This window comes from Aquarana catesbeiana, linkage group LG01, assembly GCF_042186555.1.
Source record: "Aquarana catesbeiana isolate 2022-GZ linkage group LG01, ASM4218655v1, whole genome shotgun sequence".
Taxonomy (NCBI): Eukaryota; Metazoa; Chordata; class Amphibia; order Anura; family Ranidae; genus Aquarana; species Aquarana catesbeiana.
Genome location: NC_133324.1, coordinates 393,235,901 through 393,260,280, shown reverse-complemented (window position 1 = coordinate 393,260,280; position 24,380 = coordinate 393,235,901). Strand labels below are relative to the sequence as shown.

The window sequence follows — 24,380 nt, the reverse complement described above, 5'->3', positions numbered from 1 at the left end:
TGTTCCATCGTTCAAGAGAGGTTTTAAAAGGTCCCGTGTACATGAAGCCTAAGAGGACACTTGGAACCTAAGCACTGAAACTGCAGACTCTTGATTTGATCTCACTGGAATGCCCTGTACACACGGTCAGACATTGATCGGACATTCCGACAACAAAATCCATAGATTTTTTCCGACGGATGTTGGCTCAAACTTGTCTTGCATACACACGGTCACATAAAGTTGTCGGAAAATCCGATCGTTTTAAACGCGGTGACGTAAAACACGTACGTCGGGACTATAAACGGGGCAGTAGTCAATAGCTTTCGTCTCTTAATTTATTCTGAGCATGCGTGGCACTTTGTGCGTCGGATTTGTGCACACACGATCGGAATTTCCGACAACGAATTTTGTTGTCGGAAAATTTTATAGCCTGCTCTCAAACTTTGTGTGTCGGAAATTCCAATGGAAAATGTGTGATGGAGCCCACACACGGTCGGAATTTCCGACAACAAGGTCCTATCACACATTTTCCGTCGGAAAATCCGACCGTGTGTACAGGGCAGAACTCTGATGTTGAGCATTGATTTTCTCTCATACATATGGAATCACAAGAAAGGCAAATCCTTCAAAGCATAGTAGTTAAATACTACTTGATACTGGAGCTAGTACATTGTGGTGATATAGTCAATCTGTAAATACTGTCATTATCTAAGAACTTTGAGCACTCCATATATAGAGAAAGAACCCATTAGGCAGATGACTATAAAAACATACATTTCCACACACTGTAATAAAGCTTCAAGTTGAAAGGACTTAATCCCAGGTGTAAAATCAAAAGTTCACGCATCGTGGAAATGTAGGGAGCACCACCGCAAAAACAAATGAGAGAAATACTGACATCTGACTGGTTTTGTTGGTATGCCAACTTCCTCAGAGATTGCCCAGCCCACAGTATTGTACCTCATCCTTAAAGACCAAGCCAGGTAGTAAATATAGCGCCCGTAGGTGCGGAGAATGCCAACCACAATTCCGGTCCCTTTTCCCTAAAAACAGGTTATTTTATTGTTTCAGTGTGACACCATCATGCCCGCACCCTGGAAGTGTCGCAACACAAAAAAGTCACGTATAAAAACATTATGACGCAAATGTGTACAGAGTGCCACAGCAGGCAAAGCATGATGATGTCCTACACACTCCCCCAAATAGCTGAAAGGAAGTATTACCAGTTCAAATGGCAGGCTTAACCTGTGGGGTATCCACAGAAACAAAACAGAACATGGAAACCAGCAAACACTGGCACTCAAGGAGTGTACCTCACATCAAATGTCAAAAGACCCTAGAACCAATAAAGACAAATATACAAATTTACAAAAATATCAATAAACTGTTGGTTGCATAATTACATCTCCACGAAGAATATATATAAACTCATATAAGTAAAGAAAAAAATATTTATATCAATATAGATATATTGTATAAACTTCCTCTCAATGGGAAAAAAACAACAAAATCACATAGATACATATAAATGTGTATTATTCCTACTTTTAAATATACAGAAAGATATGTAAAAAATTGAATTGACTAAATTTAAGCCTTTCATTCAAACCTGGAGGGTGTATTGCATAAAGTGAGGGAAAAAAGTATTTGATCCCTTGTTGATTTTGCACGTTTGCCCACTGACAAAGAAATAATCAGTCTATAATTTTAATGGTAGGGTTATGTTAACAGTGAGACAGAATAACAGCAAAAAAATCCAGAAAAACGCATTTAAAAAAGTTATAAATTGATTCGCATTTTAATGAGTGAAATAAGTATTTGATCCTTTCGCAAAGCATGACATAGTACTTGGTGGCAAAAACCTTGTTGGCAATCACATTGGTTAGACATGTCTTGTAATTGGCCATCAGGTTTGCACACATCTCAGGAGGGATTTGTCCCACTCCTCTTTGCAGATTCTCTGCAAGTAATTAAGTTTTCAAGGCTGACATTTGGTAACTCGAACCTTCAGCTCCCTCCACATATTTTCTATGGGATTAAGGTCTGGAGACTGGCTAGGCCACTCTAGGACCATAACGTGCTTCTTCTTGAGTCACTCCTTTGTTGCCTTGGCCGTGTGTTTTGGGTCATTGTCATGCTGGAATACCCATCTACGACCCATTTTCAATGCCCTGGCTGAGGGAAGGAGGTTCTCACCCAAGATTTGACGGTACATGGCCCTGTCCATTGTCCATTTGATGTGGTGAATTTGTCCTGTCACCTTAGCAGAAAAACACCCCAAAGCAAAGTGTTTCCACCTCCATGTTTGACGGTGGGAATGGTGTTCTTGGGTTCACAGGCAGCATTCCTCCTCCTCCAAACACAGCGAGTTGAGTTAATGCCAAAGAGCTCGATTTTGGTCTCATCTAAACACAACACTTTCACCCAGTTCTCCTCTGAATCATTCAGATGTTAATTGCAAACTTCAGAAGGGCCTGTACATGTGCTTTCTTGAGCAGGGGGGCCTTGCAGGCATTGTAGGATTTCAATCCTTCATGGCGTAGTGTATTACCAATTGTTTTCTTGGTCCCAGCTGCCTTGAGATCATTGACAAGATTCTCCCGTGTAGTTCTGGGCTGATTACTCACCGTTCTCATGATCATTGAAATGCCACAAGGTGAGATCTTGCATGGAGCCTCAGACCGAGGGAGATTGACATTTTTTTTGTGTTTCTTTCATTTGCAAATAATCGCACACAACTGTTGTCACCCTCTCACCAAGCTGCTTGGCTATGGTCTTGTAGCCCATTCCAACCTTATGTAGGTCTACAATCTTGTCCCTGACATCCTAGGACAGCTCTTTGGTCTTGGCCATGGTGGAGAGATCGGAATCTGATTGATTGCTTCTGTGGACAGGTGTCTTTTATACAGGTAACAAGCTCAGATTAGGAGCACTCCCTTTAAGAGAGTGCTCCGAATCTCAGCTCATTACCTGTATAGAAGACACCTGGGAGCCAGAAATCTTGCTGATTGATAGGGGATTAAATACTTTTTTCACTCATTAAAAAGCAAATCAATTTATAATTTTAATAAAATAAGTTTTTCTGGCTATTTTTGCTGTTATTCTGTCTCTCACTGTTAAAATAAACCTACCATTAAATTTATAGATGAATCATTTCTTTGTCAGTGGACAAATGAACAAAATCAGCAGGGGATCAAATACTTTTTTCGTTCACTGTAAGTCCCAGGTCCCTTTGGATTCTCGCTGTAAAGTTTTCTTATCATATTACCCTTTATGCCTGTCAACAGGTACCTTCTCCACCATTAAGAATTATGGCACCCAAATGTGCTTTGCGCGTTTTACTGCGATTTGTAATCGCAGGCAGAATAGCTGCAAATTTGCCGGTGATTCCAAATTGCCAAGTGTGAATGGGGCCTAATACACATTTATATGTATATATTTGATTTTGGGTTTTTTCTTCTTTTTTTTATCTTTCCTATATTAAGAGTTTGCTTGATTGTTCACTCACATTTATGGTAGCAGAGCAGGAGGAAGTCTCTCTTCAATTAAAAGTGAAAGTCAGGGAATTGCAGAAGGTTGTTACTCGTGTTTCAAAGCGTGCAAGCATAAATAAATGTCATGTATGGTGGTGACAAAAGAGGAAAAATGAATCACAACCACAAAGACTGACACATGACATACCCTGTCATGCTGCACCTGGCACAGGATAAAAAAAAAGTCAAAATAAAAAAAGTAGGCTTGAGTACCAATTTTTGCAATGTTTATTTTATTTTGTTTAACAAAACGCCCAAATAATAAAGTTATTAACCTAGATAAAATTGTTCTCCAGGCTACCCATAACCTGAGAATGCTGTGCTAAATGTTTTTAGCATTCCTCTGTCTAATAAAAAGAAATGTGTTTTTTTTTTAATTTGAGATTCATACTTACCTCGGTGGATGGAGCATCAGACCAATGCTGCAGCTGTCCCCCGCCGTCTCTGCACTGAGAACCGAGCCACCGAGTACCGCCGATGGCTCAGTTCTCACTCCTCCCCGAGCAGAGCGATGCTGACTGACTCTCCTCCTCCACGCTCATTGGAGCGCTGAGCTGTGGAGGGGCGGGGAGCGCCCGTCTCAGTGGCTCGCTGAGTCGCTGAGACTGCCATCAATCAAAGCAGCTGGCGGATCCTTACTTGGAAGTTGGGATGACGTGGTGCCTCGACTGATGGCAGTGGACTTCAGACCGCTTTCCACTGAAAACGGGTCACAAGAGAGCCAAACTAATTTCACTTCTGTGACTCATAGGAGAAGCCCAGCCTAAAAAACTCAGGCTTGACTTCTCCTTTAAAGTGAACTTTTCCTTTTTATATACAAGGCAAAGCACCAAAGCCACTTATTATCCTGTCTCCCCAGTATATACTTACCCATTGATAGCTCCTCCCCTGCCAATTTGCCCACCAGGAGTGAGGAAAGAAGGCCCAGTATAGGTTCCTAGCTAACCTGTAGGAGCTTACACATGTCTGACCACTCTCTCCCTGCCCCCATGTGACAGTGCTGGCCCATTCACATGGCACCACAATGTCATGTAGGAGAAAGGAAGGGAGTCACCTGGTCCCCCATAGATGGAATGTCAGGTATTTTTCTTCATGTCCATTGCCTAAATGAAGTGGTGGGGTGGAGTGAAGGAAAAGTTAATATAAGCTGCTGTAGAGGGGAACGTTAGGCGACCCTGTTGTTTTATTCTACATAGGCAAAACACGGTTCACTTTAAGGTGTTACTAAACCCACAACAGTAAAATCAGCCTGTATATGCAGTAAAGCATGCTTGTTATACCCACTGTGGAACCTAAGGGGTTAATCCGCATTGTATAAAAAGGCTGATCCTGTCATCTGTGATCCTCCCCTTCTTTAACTATCCCTAATCTATCTCCTGATAGTACAGAGCCTTGGGGGTTTTCTGCACATGCTCAGTTCGGTGTGTGTTGCTAAAGAGTTTTTTTTTTTCTTGGGAGCGTGCATGTGACAGGGCCAATTAGTACTCTCCAGACAGAGGATTAGGGGTCCTGCAGCCTCATAGGACAGTCGGAGGTGAATGAAAACTTCTCCTACAAGCTTTAACCAGACACTGATAGAAGTCACACGACTGCTATATACTGCTGATGAGAAAATGTATTTAGCAGTTTATATTAACTAAAATAATTTAATTTCCATACTCTGTGTACTGTGGGAGACCAGATATGGTGAATGGAGGGTCCTGGGTTTAGTAACACTTTTGCCGCGTACACACGGTTGGAATTTCCGACAACAAATGTTCGAAGTGGGCTTGTTGTCAGAAATTCCGACCATGTGTAGGCTCCATTGGACATTTGTTGTCGGAATTTCCGCCAACAAAAATTTAAGAGCTGGTTCTCAAATTTTCCGTCAACAAAATCCATTTTCGGAAATTCCAAACGTGTGTACACAATTCCAATGCACAAAATTCCACGCATGCTCGGAATCAAGCAGAAGAGCTGCACTAGCTATTGAACTTCATTTTTCTCTGCTCGTCGTACGTGTTGTACGTCACCGCGTTCTTGACGTTTGGAATTTCTGACAACATTTGTGTGACCGTTCATATGCAAGACAAGTTTGAGCCAACATCCGTTGGAAATAAAACCAGGATTTTGTTGTCGGAATGTCCGATCGTGTGTACGCGGCATTTGAGTGAACTGCTTGTGTTATTAAACGCTGTATATGTACTTCACATGGAAAGGCCATTGAGTTTGCCTTTATTCTAAGTTTTTTATATACCGTAATCAATTGTTTTTGGCTTCATGGCTTTTTACAATGTTTCTGTGTAAGAGAGCAGCAACTTATGTGGTTCTGTGTGGTATATTCTCCTTCTCTAAGAACTATAGAGAACGGTGCTTTGAATTTGGAATCACTTAGTTTCTACATAAATGACTTATGGTCATTTTAGAAATTAAGGAACATCAACCAGAGATCTTGTGAATGGGGCAGCTATCTGGGGAAAATAAATGATAGGATGAAAGTACCACTACCCACAATACTATGTCCATTGTGTGTATTAAAAGCACTGACTATACGTTTAATCAAAGAGTGTTCATACAAAATGGTAGAAAGTGATGTAAAAAGAAATGTAATCACACCTGATTGTCCACCCTAAGGATACATTGAAATATCACATAAAGTTGTGTGAAAAAGAAATATTTTTGACAGTTTATTTAGTATAATGGGTCATTTGTCAACCAGACCCTGTAAGCAGAATAACACATTGTTCCCCAGGAGCTCTGGTTCAGCATACCATTGATTGGATTGACAGAATGTTGTCAAGAGATGGAAATGATCCAGCAGTCATTGTACAAGCTGACACCAAGGAAGTATTTGCACACATTTTCAGTGTATTATATTATACTAGACAGACAGAGGGGGTCTCATTCCCCTCTCAGTGGCAAGGTAGTTTGGATTTTTGGAGAACTGGCCTGCCTTGGCTGTCATTGGCAGGGACATTCTGTATCTTAATGAAGTGGACACTGTTTTGCAGAGTGACAGTAAGGTTAGAAGGTATAAGTGGGGTGGATAGAAAATTAAATTAACTAAGTAGTAGGAGACAGCAAACGTAATTGAGGGCATGGTATGAGGATAGGATTAGCAGATGTTTTGTTTAGAACCTAATGTGCTACTAAAGGTTGTGAAACTTTTTTTCATAGAAGTCATGACTGAATACTAAAATATGAAATATGAAATTGCTACATAACTTTACGAGAATTTGTTGGTAACATATAAGATGTTATATGTGCTATAGAACATGCCTTACAACTGGTTGTTTTGAGGAACAATATGGCCTTGTGTTCTTATACACATCTCACTTTTTTCTAGATCCTGTTCTTTGAGAAGACTCAGGAACAATCACGATTGGCTCAGAAGTGGGGATTTGATGAAAGCAAGATTGATGTACTTGGCAAGAAGTATGTTCCACATATTGAATTGAATTAGCCTTGATTGCTAATTACTTATGTAATACTTTCAGGACAATGGGCTGGATCAGATAAGAAAAGCCCAGTCCTGCTTTTCTGTGAATGCTCTGATGGCACTGATAGCTTGTGTATAAAGAAATGCAGAAATCATCCTGCCCTAGAGACCTGAAAAATAATAAGGTCTGTTTGTTTGAGCTCCACCCCTTGTGTTGATTACGTTTTTAGTTTAAAGTACAGGCAGTCCCCGGGTTACAAACAAGATAGGGTCTGTGGTTTTGTTCTTAAGTTGAATTTGTATGTAAGTTGGAACAGGTACATTTTTTAAGTGTAACTCCAGCCAAAACAATTTTTGTTTTACAATTTTTGGATAGCATAGAGAAGGGTTAAAGTGGGTGTAAACCCTTACAGGCCACTTTGTGCTACAGGTAAGCCTATCATAAGGCTTACCTGTAGCTACCCAGGATATCTCCTAAACCTGCACGGTTTAGGAGATATCCCATGTATTTGCATTTGCCAACATCATCATCGCGTGCGTACTGAAGCAAACTGAAGCAATGGCACGTATGTATGCGTAGGAGTGACGTCATCGCGGATCCGGCCAATCACAGCGCTGGAGCCGGTATACCCGGAAGTAACCCCCCGGGAGTGATGTTGGCTGCCAGAGCGGTTTACGGGCACCGCAGCGAGGGCTTCGATCTCAAGTGAGTATTACATAGCTCATTATGCCTTTGTCTTGCAGGTGTTAGTTTTTTTTTTTTTTTTTTCAAAGTGGGTTTACAACCACTTTAACATCCCTGTAATGTTTGTTTTGCTGTCTTTACCCCTGTGCAAAATATTTCACCTCACTTTCTGTCCATGTGATTGGATTTTGAAAATGTTGAGTTATTGTGGAAACCAGGATTGGCGTTAAAGCTTCAGTGGAGACACCTTTTTCCCATAATAACTCTAACAGAAGTGATCTTCACCTTCCTAGGGGTAGATTTCCTCTCACTTCCTGTTGTCCCCATCCGTTTGTAAGTAGGAGTCGTATGTAAGTCAGATGTTTGTAACCCGGGGACTGCCTTTACTGCTAGAATATGCTGTTGGTTAAAAAGTTATTACAATTTGTGAACTTTGAGACTCAAGCCGACCATACGTGGGTCAAAATTTTGATCCATGTAAGGGCACCTTGGTTCTACACTAGTCGAGCCATCAATCAATTTGTGTACAACCAGCCTGTTGGGTTTTTTACCAAACGATTAGTTCCGCTGGCTTAAGCCACTAGCAGTAGGGATGAGCTTCGCGTTCGAGTCGAACCCATGTTCGACTCGAACATTGCCTGTTCGGTCGTTCGCCGAATTGCGAACGATATGGGCTGTTCACGCCAAATTCGTGTGGCGCGTCATGGCCCATAATTCACTGCGGCATTGCAGTGCATTGCTGGCTGATGATTGGCCAAGCATGCACTATGACCCACATGCTTGGCCAATCACAGCGCCGTTGGTAGAGAGAGCTGTAATTGGCCAAAGCCAGGGTAGCTTTGCCCAATTATGGCTCAGGGGGTTTAGAACACGCCCCACACTATATAAGGCCACCTGCACGGCGGCCCTGTGTAGTGTGTTCCGGCGTGCTTAGATAGAGAGAGAGAGACAGTGTCATTTCATTTGAGTTAGCTAGATTAAGCAGGACAGTCAGTGAGTTAGCTGCACTTATAGTGTATTGTGTATATATATGCATCCCAGGTGTTGCATATATATATATATATATATATATATATATATATATATATACACTGTATTCAGTTTAGCTAGATCCGTTCCTGTTATCTTCCTACTGACAGGCAGGCTTGTCTTGTTACAGTATTTACAGCTACCTGAAGCAAATTTCTGGTGTTCTTTTGATCCTATTAGTACCACAGTCAGGCAGCTAGACTATTTACAAATAGTGTAGTGCTTCCTCCTCACAGTGTTCAGTTAAAGCTACAAGTTAGTTTAGTGTGACCTCTGCACAGTGTTCAGCTAAAACTACAAGTTAGTGTAGTGCACAGTGTTCAGCTAAAGCTACAAGTTAGTTTAGTGTGACCTCTGCACAGTGTTCAGCTAAAGCTACAAGTTAGTGTAGTACGTCCTCCTCACAGTGTTCAGCTAAAACTACAAGTTAGTGTAGTAAGACCTCTGCACAGTGTTCAGCTAAAGCTACAAGTTAGTGTAGTGCGTCCTGCTCACAGTGTTCAGCTAAAACTACAAGTTAGTGTAGTGCGTCCTGCTCACAGTGTTCAGCTAAAACTACAAGTTAGTGTAGTGCGCCCCTGCACAGTGTTCAGCTAAAACTACAATTTAGTGTAGTGAGATCTCTGCACAGTGTTCAGCTAAAGCTACAAGTTAGTGTGGTGTGTCCTGCTCACAGTGTTCAGCTAAAACTACAAGTTAGTGTAGTGAGACCTCTGCACAGTGTTCAGCTAAAGCTACAAGTTAGTGTAGTGAGACCTCTGCACAGTGTTCAGCTAAAGCTACGAGTTAGTGTAGTGTGTCCTGCTCACAGTGTTCAGCTAAAACTACAAGTTAGTGTAGTGTGACCTCTGCACAGTGTTTAGCTAAAGCTACAAGTTAGTGTAGTGAGACCTCTGCACAGTGTTCAGCTAAAGCTATGAGTTAGTGTAGTGCGTCCTGCTCACAGTGTTCAGCTAAAACTACAAGTTAGTGTAGTGTGACCTCTGCACAGTGTTCAGCTAAAACTACAAGTTAGTGTAGTGCGACCTCTGCACAGTGTTCAGCTAAAACTACAAGTTAATGTAGTGAGACCTCTGCACAGTGTTCAGCTAAAGCTACAAGTTAGTGTAGTGAGATCTCTGCACAGTGTTCAGCTAAAGCTACAAGTTAGTGTAGTGCGTCCTCCTCACAGTGTTCAGCTAAACCTACAAGTTATTTTTTTGCGAGCTCTACACAGTGTTCAGCTAAAGCTACCTGTAGAAGGTTGGTGGTGTTTTCCTGATCCTATCACTACCGCAGGCAGCTAAATAAGCTACAAGTTAGTGTAGTGCAGGCTCTGCACAGTGTTCACCTAAAGCTACCTGTAGAAGGTTGGTGGTGTTTTTCTGATCCTATCACTACCGCAGGCAGCTAAATAAGCTACAAGTTATTTTTTGGCGAGCTCTGCACAGTGTTCACCTAAAGCTACCTGTAGAAGGTTGGTGGTGTTTTCCTGATCCTATCACTACCGCAGGCAGCTAAATAAGCTAAGAGTTAGTTTTTTTTTAGCTCTGCACAGTGTTCAGCTGGTGTTCTCATACTACAGGCAGGCAGTTGATTTTGCTAGCTGCAGTATCAGTACATATATATATATATGTATATATATATATATATATATATATATATATATATATATATATATATCCCAGCTTAGTGCAGCTACAGGCCATTAGTATGTCTGGAAGGCCAACAAGGAGAGGCAGACAGTCACAAGCCAATAAAAGAGGGCAAGCAGGCTCTGTGTCTAGAAGCAACAGTGCTGGTCGTGGAGACGGTGTATCCTTATCAGCACGTGGCCATGAGACACGCTTGGCCTTTTTTTCGGCAGCTGGCCGTGTTGAGCCACAACATGCGGAAGACTTGGTCGAGTGGATGACCAAGCTGTCCTCATCCTCCTCATCCTCTCTCACCCATGCTCAGGGTACTTTGTCTGGCAAAGCAGCGGCCTCTTCCCTCGGCTCAATGTCATCAGTGACTCCTTCCCTAGCCCCACCATGTCCTCCTGAGGAGTTCCTCGAACTGTTTGACCACAGTGTTGGGTACATGCTCCAGGAGGATGCCCAGCGTTTGGAAGGCTCTGATGATGATACTGAGCTAGATGAAGGCAGTAACGTGAGCACGGACAGAGGGGGCGCCCAAGAAGGACAGCAATCTGGCAGTCATGCTCCCCCTGCTGTAGCATACTGCCAGGTTTGCTCCAGTGATGAGGAGGGAGGGGATGATGAGGTCACTGACTCAACGTGGGTGCCTGATAGGAGAGAGGAGGAGGAGGAGGCGGCACATCACCAACGAGGCAGGATGCCCTCCAGGGGCCAGCCTAAGGGCAGCACACTGACTGCATCACACCCCAAAGCTCCACATGTGCAGGGCGCTGCAGTCTCTGCGCGTTATTCAAAAAGTTCTTTGGTGTGGGCCTTTTTTGAGACGAGTGCATCAGATCGCATCGCTGCTATTTGCAACATATGTCTCAAGCGTATCTCGCGTGGCCAAAACATCTCCCGCTTGGGCACCACATGCTTGACTAGACATATGTTGACCAGCCATGCAGTTCGTTGGCAAGCATATCTAAAAGACCCACACCAAAGAACAAAGAGGACCTCTCCTTGCTCCTCATCAGCTGAGATCTCCAACCCCACTATACCTTCAGTCCTCTCTGAGACCTGCACTGAGAGGAATGAAGGTGTAGAATTAGGTGTGTCACAGACAAGTACTTGTGGGCAATCTGCTTTCGGTACACCGACGTCAGATTGTACCAGGCAAATTTCCCTGCCCCAGCTGCTGCACCGCCGAAAGAAGTTCGCTCCCAGCCATCCACATGCCCAGCGGTTGAATGCTAGCTTGGCAAAATTGCTAGCACTTCAACTGCTGCCTTTTAAGTTGGTAGACTCTGCCCCCTTCCGTGAGTTTGTGGAATGTGCGGTTCCTCAGTGGCAGGTACTCAAACACCACTTTTTCTCTTGGAAGGCAATTCCGGATCTCTACCGGCATGTGGAAGGCAATGTCTTGGGCGGTCAGCGGTAAGGTGCATATTACCGCTGACTCATGGTCCAACAGGCATGGACAGGGACGTTACCTAAGTTTCACCATGCATTGGGTGACTCTGCTGGCAGCTGGGAAGGATGCAGAACAAGGTGCAGTAGTGTTGGAGGTTGTTTCGCCACCATGCCTCCAAAATGCCACTACTAATGATTGTGACACACCTCTCTCCTCCACCCCCTCCTCTTCTTCCTCCATGGCCTCTTCCTGTGCTTTGTCCTCGGAACCAGCGGTGCCCCGTAGCCGTTCAAGGGGCTACGCAAGTATGCAGGCCAAAAGATGCCATGCGGTGCTTGAGCTGGTGTGCTTGGGGGACAGGAGCCACACTGGGGCAGAGGTTCTGTCAGCTCTGCAGGGGCAGGTTCAGAGGTGGTTGACACCATGCCAACTTAAGGCAGGAATGGTGGTTTGCGACAATGGCACCAACCTCCTCTCTGCCCTCCGACAGGGACAAATGACCCATGTGCCCTGTTTGACTCACGTCCTTTACTTGGTGGTGCAGCGGTTCTTTGGCAGGTACCCGGGCTTACAGGATGTCCTGAGGCAGGCCAGGAAAGTCTGTGTGCATTTCCGCCGGTCACATAATGCCAGTGCTCGGCTGGCAGACCTCCAAAAGGAGTTTAACCTGCCCAAGAACCGCCTAATCTGTGACATGCCCACCAGGTGGAACTCAACCTTGGCCATGCTGCAGCGGCTGCACACGCAGTAGAGGGCTATCAATGAGTACCTGTGCGACTATGGCACCAGGACAGGGTCAGGGGAGCTTGTTTTTTTTTCCCCACGCCAGTGGGCCATGATCAGGGATGCATGCACTGTCCTGTCACCATTTGAGGAGGCCACGAGGATGGTGAGCAGTGACAGTGCATGCATCAGTGACACTGTCCCCCTTGTCCACCTGTTGGAGCACACGCTGCGTGGAATAATGGACAGGGCACTTGAGGCAGAACAGAGGCAGGAAGAGGAGGACTTCCTTAGCTCTCAAGGCCCCCTTTATCCAGACAGTGTTTCTGCGTGCCCGCCGATCACACAGGAAGAGGAGGAGGAGGAGGAGGAGGATTGTGTCAGTACGGAGGTGGAGCCTGGCACTCAGCATCAGCAGCAGTCTTTAAGGGATCAGTCCCAAGAAACACATGGACTTGTACGTGGCTGGGAGGAGGTGGCTGCGGACCATGTCGTCCTTAGTGACCCAGAGGACTCCGGACCGAATGCCTCAGCAAACCTACGCTGCATGGCCTCCTTGATCCTGCAAAGCCTGCGTAAGGATCCTCGTATTCATGGTATCAAGGAGAAGGACCAATACTGGTTGGCAACCCTCCTTGATCCTCGTTACAAGGGTAAGGTTGCGGACCTTATCTTGCCATCGCAAAGGGAGCAGAGGATGAAACATCTTCGGGAGGCCTTGCAGAAAGGTCTGTGCAACGCGTTCCCAGAGACTGGGAGGTTACAAACCCCTGTTTCTGGACAATCTGTTGCTGAAGCTTCGGTCAGTCAAAGAAGGAGCAGTGGAGAAGGTGGCCATCTGACCGATGCGTTCAGACAATTTTTTGGTCCGCAGCCCCAAGGTATGATCGGTTCCAGCAACCATCGCCAGCGTCTGTTTTACATGGTGCAGGAATACCTAGGGGCAAGATCTGACTTGGACACCTTTCCCACCGAAAATCCTCTGGGTTACTGGGTCTTGAGGATGGATCACTGGCCAGAGCTTGCACAGTATGCAATTGAGCTACTGGCCTGTTCTGCATCCAGCGTTCTTTCGGAACGCACATTCAGTGCTGCTGGAGGCTTTGTAACCGATCACAGGGTGCGTCTGTCCACCGACTTGGTCGATCGACTGACCTTCATAAAAATGAATCAGTCTTGGATCACCACCAGCTACCAAGCACCTGATGCTGATGTAACCGAATAATTTTTTTTGAAATCTCAGATCCCTTCAAAGACTGCCTATGCTGATGCTGAGTGACTATCCTGAGTAATTATCCTCTTCCTCCTCAATGATCACGCTGATAGCTTGTAAGAACATTTTTGGTTCTGTGCACCACCACCAGTGCCTAAGGCCCAATTTTTCAGCCCCTGTTTAACAGGGGCGTGTAATTACAATTTTTGATGCAATACTTTGCAGCAGGGCTCGTTTCTGCGTTCCAACTAGAGTATCTGTGAGGGGTTGCAGTGTTGTGGCACCAGTGCCTAAGACCCAATTTTTCAGCCCCTGTTTAACAGGGGCGTGTAATTACAATTTTTCATCCAATACTTTGCAGCAGGGCTCGTTCCTGCGTTCCAACTAGAGTATCTGTGAGGGGTTGCAGTGTTGTGGCACCAGCACCAGTGCCTAAGGCCCAATTTTTCAGCCCCTGTTTAACAGGGGCGTGTAATTACAATTTTTGATGCAATACTTGGCAGCAGGGCTTGTTTCTGCGTTCCAGCTAGAATATTTGTGAGGGGTTGCAGTGTTGTGGCACCAGCACCAGTGCCTAAGGCCCAATTTTTCAGCCCCTGTTCAACAGGGGCATGTAATTACAATTCTTGATCTAATATTTCACAGCAGGGCCCGTTTCTGCGCCCACCAAGAGCGAGTGAGACTTACAGTGTTGTGGCACTAGCACCACCACCACCAAAGGCCCAATTTTTCTGCCCCTGTTCAACAGGGGCATGTAATTACAATTCTTGATCTAATATTTCACAGCAGGGCCCTGTGAGGGCTTACAGTGTTGTGGCCACAACAACACCTAAGGCCCAAATTTCTGCTGAGTATATAGGGCAGGCCCCTACTTTCAAAAATCCAACTTACAAACGACTCCTACTTGCAAACGGAAGGAGACAACAGGAAGTGAGATGAAATCTACCCCTAGGAAGGGAAATTCTCTCCTGTAAGAGTTAATATGGGAAAAACGTTTCTCCTTTCCACTGATGCTTTATCACCACTCCTTGTTTCACAAAAAAACCCAAATTTTCAAAAAACATTTGTCATTGGGACAAAAAATGAGGTGAAATCTTCTGAAGAGGAGCACAGACAGCAAAAAAAATGTCACAGGGGTGATAACCCTTCCCTATGTTTTCCAAAAAGCTTAAAATAGATTTTTTGGCTGGATCTAAACACGTTAAAAATGTACCAGTTCAAAATTACAAAAAGACAGTCCCTGTCTTGTTTGCACCGCCTGTATACTGCTGTTCAGAGTATATAGGGCCTGGTGGCCCCACACCTTTCTTTTTTTTAATTTAGGTGCGGGGTTCCCCTTAATATCCATACAAGACCCAAAGGGCCTGGCAATGGACTGGGGGGTACCCATGCTGTTTGTCTCACTGATTTTCATCCATATTGCCAGGACCCGACATTACATTAAAGCCGCAAGCCGTTTTAAATGACTTTTTTTCCTTTAAAAATGACATTTTGTGCAGGGACTGTTCTAAGCACGGGAAACACGCACCACTTTACAGGCATACTATAGATACCCCCCGGGGTACGATATTTAAAGGAATATTCCACTTTTTTTTTTTTACTTTAAGCATCATTAAAATCACTGCTCCCGAAAAAAACGTCAGTTTTTAAAAGTTTTTTTTGCATTGATACATGTCCCCTGGGGCAGGACCCGGGTCCCCAAACCCTTTTTAGGACAATACCCTGCACATTAGCCTTTAAAATGAGCACTTTTGATTTTGAACGTTCGAGTCCCATAGACGTCAATGGGGTTTTAACGTTCGTGCGAATTCTCGGTCCGTTCGGTCCGTGGTGCGAACCGAACCGGGGGGTGTTCGGCTCATCCCTAACTAGCAGTAATCATTGTATTCTGCTGGCATGTAAGGCTTTCTGCGCTCCCCGCTGGCAGAACACAATAATGCTAGGGATGCACTGACTGTGTTGATGTGAGAATCAAGCAATTTTATTTTCCTTCCATTCATGGTGGCTGGAAAGAAAATTGCATATTGTATGGCCTGCTTTAGGACTTTCTCTCAGTGTGGAAGGAGGAATCTCCGCTACCAGAATACAGTGGAAATGCCGAACAGTGACTGCATCCGATAGGGTTTAGTGCGTGTTTGGGTGATTATTTTCCACCTGTCTTAGTTGATTTTTAAAACGACTCTTGTTCAGCTGGTCAGTGCTTGCAGAGCCACCTATAACTCAAATTTTGGCCAGTTCAGCAGGAATCAGCCATAATTTCAGTCTTCTGAGGGGACATTCAATATGCCCCTCTTATCCTGCTACCCTAGGCAATGGCCTATAAGGAACTTTTGGTAGATACAATTTTGACTATACATTTTCTGTTCAGAAGACGGCTTTCCATATCACACAAGTATAAAGGGAGAGTGATACACCACAGAAATTTTATCCATAGTCACAGGGAAATGTCAGGAACACTTTTATTGAATTTTATATCCAAAAACACTTGTGTTTATAGACATTAATTTACCACATGTATATTCATTTTTTAACAGGTTGTATAACAGAAAAAGCCAAATTTGTTTCCCAATCTGCCATCCATACAATAATAGTTCATAAAACATATGTTCTTAGTCTTTTGTTACATTTTCACCATAATGTATTCAGTATTATTATGCACAGGATCAATAAAGTAGTATTAAACCCTCAGCTGTTTTTAGCTTAACACATGAAGCACAACAAAATTTAAATTTCCGTAAACCTTACCTGCACACCTTCAGTTTACAACTTTCAATGCTGCTGGCTCCTGCTCTCTCAGTGCCGTTTCCCTGAAATTCGGATCTTCACAGGGACGAGTAAAAGTAAACCTAAAGGCAAAACTTTTTTTTTTTTTTTCATTTGGATAGAGTAAGGGAGGGTTATACACCCTGTCATTTGATTGCTATCTGTGTCCCATTGGGGAGATTTCACTTAATTTTCTGTTCCATAGCCAAAACAGGATGTGAGAGGAAATCCCTCTAAAGTGAGGAAATTCCTGGTTATCACCAGAGTCACCAAAACTAGTGTTCACGTTGGAAGATTTCCCCTATTACTGTTACGGGGACAACCCGACATTTGGGATTTCTTTCACTTTTGGTAAAAACTGTCAACATGACAAATAAAGATGACCTCCTTAAGGGGGGGGGGGGCACCAACAGAAATAAAAAACAGTATGTGTTGTAATCACTCTCCACTCTATTCTAAACTAAAAAAAAATGCTTTTAGTTTTAACAGTGGACAATGCAGTCTCAATCCAGTCTGTTTAGCTTGGAGAAGGGAAATGGAAGAAGGAGGTTGCAGGGCTGTGTGTTTCTAATGATGCACACAGTGTAGGGAGACACAGCTCTAGTTCCTGCATACAAGGGTGGCTTCAATGGTGAAAAATGAAACCTGGGGCAGCAGTCAAGGCACTGGTTTAAATTGGAACATAGGCAAGGATTAAAAGATAATGAAGCTGCATTCTCATTAGGTTATTAAACCAGCTGCTGAAAGTGCCTAAAAAGTGGGGCTTTAATATCACTTTAACGTGAATTCTAAACAGGCAACTATTAAGGTAAGTTGTAAACATCAGTAAATATTGGTGCTGGCAGTTACTACTGAAAACCTGAGAACTTGTTATCTGAGGTCACACTGCTGGCATATTGCATAATGTATTTCTTTGTGTCTGGACCTTTTTCAGATTCAACAGGTTTACATGGGGATGGTAACTTCAGCATCCAATAGTGCAAGTTCAAGTTGCTATGGCATTGTAGTTTTTATTGGGCTTCTCTTAGAACTTAAAGAAGTGTTAAAGGGATAACCACAACTCCAAAAAAAAAAAAAAGTAATAATAATAATAATAGTCTATTGAAACATAAACATAAAAGAACAACTGCAATACTCACTTTCTATCCAGAGCTGCCCCCCACAGTACTGCTTTTACTGCACAAGATGGCCTCAGTTTCTCAGTTGAATGATGGCCTACAACAATAAAACCAGTTCCTTTGAGGCCTGGCTGTCATAGACACACTCTCAGTCTGTGACTGGACAGTTAAGCAGGGATGGCACATTATGACCTTATTTCTTTGGCACTCTTTTTTTTCTCCTCCTATTAGCATACTCTTTGTCAGCACATTAACTGATTGTCTCATTGTGCTGCTTCTTCCTCTCCCACTCCTTTCCCGCTCAGCTCTTCGGTACAGTGAATTACAAGAAGCTGTTCCCAGGCCAAATTTAGGTGCTTACCCTGCAGTGAATACATTTAAATCTGAACTCCAGACAGATGCAAAAAAAAAAAAACATTTTATTGCACCTAGGTATTATAAATCATTAAGCACTCCTTAAGACTTTGAAAGGAAGGGCAGGCCAAAAGATAGTTTTGAATTTTTCTGCATAAGGAATAATTGGCATCATCTTTTTGTAAAGCAGATACAGTATAGGCATCTAAATGGAATCTGTGTTTTATTTATTAATATAGATATTTTTTCCATAGTGAATTCTTCATGCCTGGAATGGTTGATACCCACATCCACGCACCCCAGTACTCTTTCATTGGAACAGGAATGGAAAGACCTCTTTTGGAATGGTTGAAGCATACTACATTCCCAATTGAAGATACATATGCAAACCTGGAGACTGCTAGTAACGTGTACAATTCAGTTGTTGTAAGGTTTCATATTCTGTACATGTATAGTAAGAGTAGTATAGGTAGAAGAGTGTTAAGGCCCGGTTCACACTGATACACTGCGGTTTGGCTGTAGCATAGGTGTAAGTGTGGTTTTTATGCGTTATACCCGTGTTTTTAGCCACGGTGCCATAGCCTTTTATTGGGATGTGCATTTTTGCTACAATTTCTGAAAGCGCACCAAAAGTCCTGCATGCTGCCTCTTTGGTGCACCCGCGGATACACCCGCCTGGATGCGGCCAAACCAGTAGTTGCAATTGTGAAATGTTTGCATATCTCGTAATGAAACATACATGAACAATGTTAATAATAATAATTTTGATATAAGTTTTGTGAAGGGCTTTTGAAAATGTAAAAAATAATGTAATGGTATAAACAGTATGTTTTGTGTTTGATATACAGTACATGTCCCCCTCATGGAAGTTTCATGTTTCTCATTTTCTTTAGTAGTTTTTTTTAATTAGAAGTAATAACTGGTTGAATTACATACCTAGACCAAAGATGGCTTAACCCTTACACCTTTAAGCTAGGTAGTAATGATGGACTGTATAGCTGGTAGAAACAAACTGTAAACCCTTGGAATTTACATGTACAGTGGGGAAAATAATTATTTGATCCCCTGCAGATTTTTTAAGTTTGCCCACCTACAAAGAAATGGAGGGTCTATCATTTTTTATCATTATTATTATTATTTTAAATGATAGAGACAGAATATTAACCAAAAATCCAGAAGAAAACACATGATACAAATGTTATAAATTGAGTTGCAATTCAGTGAGTAAAATAAGTATTTGATCCCCAAGCAAAATATGACTTAGTACTTGGTGGAGAAACCCTTGTTGGCAAGCAATGAGGTAAGACGTTTCTTGTAGTTGGTCATCAGGTTTGCACACATCTCAGGAGGGATTTTGGTCCACTCTTCTTTACAGACCTTCTCTAAATCCTTAAGGTTTCTTGGCTGTCGCTTGGCAACTCGAGTTTCAGCTCCCTCCATAAATTTTCTATAGGATTAAGGTCTTGTTGCCTTGGCAGTATATTTTGGGTCATTGTCATGCTGGAAGACCCATGCACGACCCATCTTCAGTGTTCTGGCTGAGGGAAGAAGGTTCTCATCCTAGATTGTAAGCTCTAATGGGTAGGGCCCTCTGAATCCTCCTGTATTGAATTGTATTGTAATCGTACTGTCTGCCCTAATGTTGTAAAGCACTGCGCAAACTGTCGGCGCTATATAAATCCTGTATACTAATAATAATAATCTTGGATTTTACAATACATGGCCCCGTCCATTGGCCCCTCAATGCGAGAAAGTCGGCCTGTACCTTTAGCAGAGAAACAGCCCCAAACCATAAAGTTTCCACCTCCGTGCTTGACTATAGGTATGGTATTATCAGGGTCATAGTCAGCATTTTTCTTCCTCCAAACACGGAGAGTCGAATTAATACCAAAGAGCTTATTTTTTGTCTCATCTGACCACAGAACCCTCTCCCAATCCTTCTCTGAATCATTTAGATGTTCATTGGCAAACTTCAGATGAGCCTGTACATGTGCCTTCTTGAGGAGGGGGACCTTGCGGGTGCTGAAGAATTTCAATCCATGGCGGCGTATTGTAAGTGGGCAAATTTACCAGTTCTGCAGGGGATCAAATAATTATTTTCCCCACTGTATGCTTAACTCGTCTGATCGAAATAATAATAATAAATAAAGACAATCATATTTATCAAACAGCATGCATACCACTGTGCACTGAAATTTTAATACTGAATAAAAAGTTTTAAACAATCAAGTTAAAGTGATTGTAAAGTCTCATTTAAAAAAAATAAAACAAATAACAAACATGTTATATTTACCTCCTCTGTGCAGCTAGTTTTGCACAGAGCAGCCTGGGTCCTCCTCTTCTTGGGTCCCTCTTTGCTGCTCCTGGCCCCTCCCTCCTATCGAAATGCCCCTTCAGCCAGCAGCTCTCTATGGGGGCACCCGAGCCGAGTCAGAGCTCCGTGTATCCATTCAGACATGGAGCCCCGACCTGGCCCTACCCCCCTCCCTTGGCTGACCTACTTTGATTGACAGCCACGGGAGCCAATGGCGCCGCTGCTGTGTCTCAGCCAATTAGGAGGAGTATCCCGGACGACTTAGACACTCGTGCACATCTCTGGAGTGATGGGGCTTAGATAAGTAATTGGGGGTTGCTGGGGAGGCTGCTACACACAGAAGGTTTTTTTTACCTTAATGCATAGAATGCATTAGGATTAAAAACCTTCTGCCCTCCAACTCCTTTAATGAAAAAGCATGGGAATCCTACAATTTAGTAAGAAACCAAACCTCTTTATAAAATCAGTAACATACCTTCTCCTATATCCATTAAATTTATTTTTTGACACCCGCTGCCCTCTTTATCAAATCTTTAAATAGTCAGTCATCAGTTGAAGACTTTGGCTGACTTAGGTGTGAATGCAGGCTTAGGGCAGAAATTAGCAAATAACGTGGCAAGATACGCATCATGCTTTCGGTGCCATTATTCCTTAATGGCAACCCAAACGTGAGTAATAGACATGCGAAAAATGCAGCTAAACGCACCACACAAATCGCACTTGGCTCAAAAAAAAGGTTCATGAGCTAGTTTTAAGTAAATGGGCTGCTCTATACTATTGTATGACAAACCTACCCAGCCTAATCAGGGTTGGCAATGGTTGTGTCCTCAGGGACTCTGGTGTCCTTTCAAACAGGCACACTTATACTTGGCCCAGCCATAAAAAATTAATAGAGGGGCATATGTGATTATTGCAGCGGTCGGTGGAGCGCTGGATGATATAAACCATTATGCTTGAGTACTGTATATCATGTCATTCATTGGTATTGGTCAAAGAGGGATAGTTGCTTCCATACAGGGTGTCACATGAGTGGAGTTGAATATTTGAAAGATGACTTTATTATTAATTTGAATGTACAGTGGGGACGGAAAGTATTCAGACCCCCCTTAAATTTTTCACTCTTTGCTATATTGCAGCCATTTGCTAAAATAAGTTCATTTTGGTGAGCAGTGCCTGGTTTTCTCCACACATACCGCTTAGAATTAAAGCCAAAAAGTTCTATCTTGGTCTCATCAGACCAGAGAATCTTATTTCTCACCATCTTGGAGTCCTTCAGGTGTTTTTTTTAGCAAACTCCATGTGGGCTTTCATGTGTCTTGCACTGAGGAGAGGCTTCCGTTGGGCCACTCTGCCATAAAGCCCCGACTGGTGGAGGGCTGCAGTGATGGTTGACTTTCTACAACTTTCTCCCATCTCCCGACTGCATCTCTGGAGCTCAGCCACAGTGATCTTTGGGTTCTTCTTTACCTCTCTCACCAAGGCTTTTCTCCCCCGATAGCTCAGTTTGGCCGGACGGCCAGCTCTAGGAAGGGTTCTGGTCATTCCAAACATCTTCCATTTAAGGATTATGGAGGCCACTGTGCTCTTAGGAACCTTAAAGGGGTTGTAAAGGTATCAATTTTTTCACCTTAATGCATTCTATGCATTAAGGTGAAAAAACTTTTGAAAATACCGCCGCCCCCAGCCCCCCCGTTTTACTTACCTGACACCTCGAAACTCGGCCGCTCACTCCCGACCTCCATTCAGCCGATCAGCCTGGTCGCTGATTGGCTATAGTGGATGGATTGAAAGCAGCGCAGCCATTGGCTCGCGCTGCTGTCAATCACAGCCAATGACGCGGCACGCCGGGGGCGGGGCCGAGTGATACAGCGAGCGGCTATAGCTGCCGGCTGTATCACGGGAGCGCGCCCACAATAACTAACCACCATGCGAGAGAGCTCGCATTAAGGTGGTTAGTTATTGCGGGGAGGAGCTGAGACAGCCGCCGAGGGACCCCAGAAGAGCAGGTTCGGGGCCACTCTGTGCAGAGCGAGCTGCACAGTGAAGGTAAGTATAACATGTTTGTTATTTAAAAAAAAAAAAAAATTACCTTTACAACCCCTTTAAGTGCAGCAGAATTTTTTTTTGTAACCTTGGCCAGATCTGTGCCTTGCCACAATTCTGTCTCTGAGGTCTTCAGGAAGTTCCTTTGACCTCATGATTCTCATTTGCTCTGACATGCACTGTGAGCTGTAAGGTCTTATATAGACAGGTGTGTGACTTTCCTAATCAAGTCCAATCACTATAATCAAACACAGCTGGACTCAAATGAAGGTGTAGAACCATCTCAAGGATGATCAGAAGAAATGGACAGCACCTGAGTTAAATATATGAGTGTCACAGCAAAGGGTCTGAATACTTAGGACCATGTGATATTTCAGTTTTTCTTTTTTAATAAATCTGAAAAATGTCAACAATTCTGTGTTTTTCTGTCAATATGGGGTGCTGTGTATACATTAATGAGGAAAAAAATGAACTTAAATGATTTTAGCAAATGGCTGCAATGTAACAAAGAGTGAAAAATGTAAGGGGGTTTGAATACTTTCCGTCCCAACTGTAGTTCCTTTATACTAGTCCGGTGTTCATTTTTTTAAATTAAGTTTTGTTTCTTTTTCTTTTAGAAAAGAACACTTAGAAATGGCACAACAACAGCTTGCTACTTTGCAACAATTCACACTGATGCTTCAATTGTATTGGCAGACGTTGCTAGTAAGAACTTATAGACTATAAACCTAATAACAAGCAATAAGTACAAACAATATTAGTATGCTCTTTTTATTTAATAGCACTCCAATAGTCAGTTTAAATCTCTGTACGGTTGTTTTGTTTGATGTGGTAATTAGTCCACTCAACTGTGTTATATGCCTGGGAAAGCTTCCAAACAGACTACCACTTTAGAACAAGGCTAGGCAACCTTTTGAGAACAGTGTTTTGAAAAATGTTTGTAAGAAAATGAGAGTGCTAGATATATAAAACAAAATGTCTACTTTACATTTTCAATCAAGAAAAGGACTTATGTAATACTTACTTATTAATATATATTAGTAAGTAAATTGGCTGCTATAAACTAGATTCTACAATAATACCCTCCAACACTGTTGTCAGTGACTGCAATAATAACCCCAAACATTGTTGTCCGTGACTGCAATAATAACAAATAAAATTGTTGTCAGTGACTGCAATAACATACCCCCGACTTTAAACTTTCATAAAGAGGGACAGCCTGGATAAGGTATAATATGGTGCTTGCAACATGAAAAGTGGAGTGTAGGGGTCCAGTAGTAGGTAAGGCAGAATGCAGGGTTCAGGAGTAATGCAAAGTGCAGAGGTTAGTAATTTGTAGGGCAGAGTGCAGGGGACAGTAGTATGTAGGGCAGGGTGCATGTGTCAGTGGTATGTAATGTAGCGGGGTTAGTAGTTTATAGCACAGAGTTTAGGGGTTAGTAGTATTTAATGTAGAGTTCAGGAGTCAGTACCATGTAGGGCAGAGTGCAATGGTCAGTAGTTTGTACGGCAGAGTGCAGGGGTCAGTAGAATGTAGGTCAGAGTGAAGGGGTCAGTAGTATGTAAGGCAGAGTGCAGGAGTGAATTGTATGTAAAACAGAGTGCGAAGGTCAGTAGTTTGTAGGGCAGAGCTAGGGGGTCTGTAGTATGGAATACAGTATTATGTAGGGCAGTGTGCAGGAATTAGTAGTATGTAGGACAGAGTACAGGGGTTGGTAGTATATAGGGCAGAGTACAGGGATCGGTAGTATTTAGGGCAGAGTACAGGGGTTAGTAGTATGAAGGGCAGAGTGCAGGGATCAGTAGTATTTAGGGCAGAGTACAGGGGTTAGTAGTATGAAGGGCAGAGTGCAGGGATCAGTAGTATTTAGGGCAGAGTACAGGGATCAGTAGTATTTAGGGCAGAGTACAGGGGTTAGTAGTATGAAGGGCAGAGTACAGGGATCAGTAGTATTTAGGGCAGAGTACAGGGGTTAGTAGTATGAAGGGCAGAGTGCAGGGATCAGTAGTATGTAGGGCAGAGTGCAGGAGTAAATTGTATGTCAAACAGAGTGCAAGGTTCTTGGACATGTCCCAGAAGACTGCAGGGAGGGAGGGAGGGAGGGAGGAGGTGAGGAGATCTTCCCAGGCTATCCGAGCGGAAGTGGAAGCAGGTTCCCCCCCCCCCCAAAAAAAAATGGTTAGAATCTGTCA

At 43.2% G+C, this 24,380-nt stretch overlaps 1 protein-coding gene across 2 annotated transcripts in view; it reads left to right on the top strand.

Annotated features, from left to right (window-relative positions):
* GDA (guanine deaminase) overlaps positions 1-24,380 on the top strand; it is a 120,514-nt gene that overhangs the window by 50,543 nt on the left and 45,591 nt on the right. For both annotated transcript variants that reach the window (XM_073634477.1, XM_073634469.1), the window contains exons 2-4: positions 6,841-6,929; positions 18,085-18,256; positions 22,805-22,892. In XM_073634477.1, coding sequence (XP_073490578.1) covers positions 18,095-18,256; positions 22,805-22,892 — 250 coding nt within the window. In that variant the 5' untranslated portion in view covers positions 6,841-6,929; positions 18,085-18,094. The remainder of the gene's footprint in view (positions 1-6,840; positions 6,930-18,084; positions 18,257-22,804; positions 22,893-24,380) is intronic.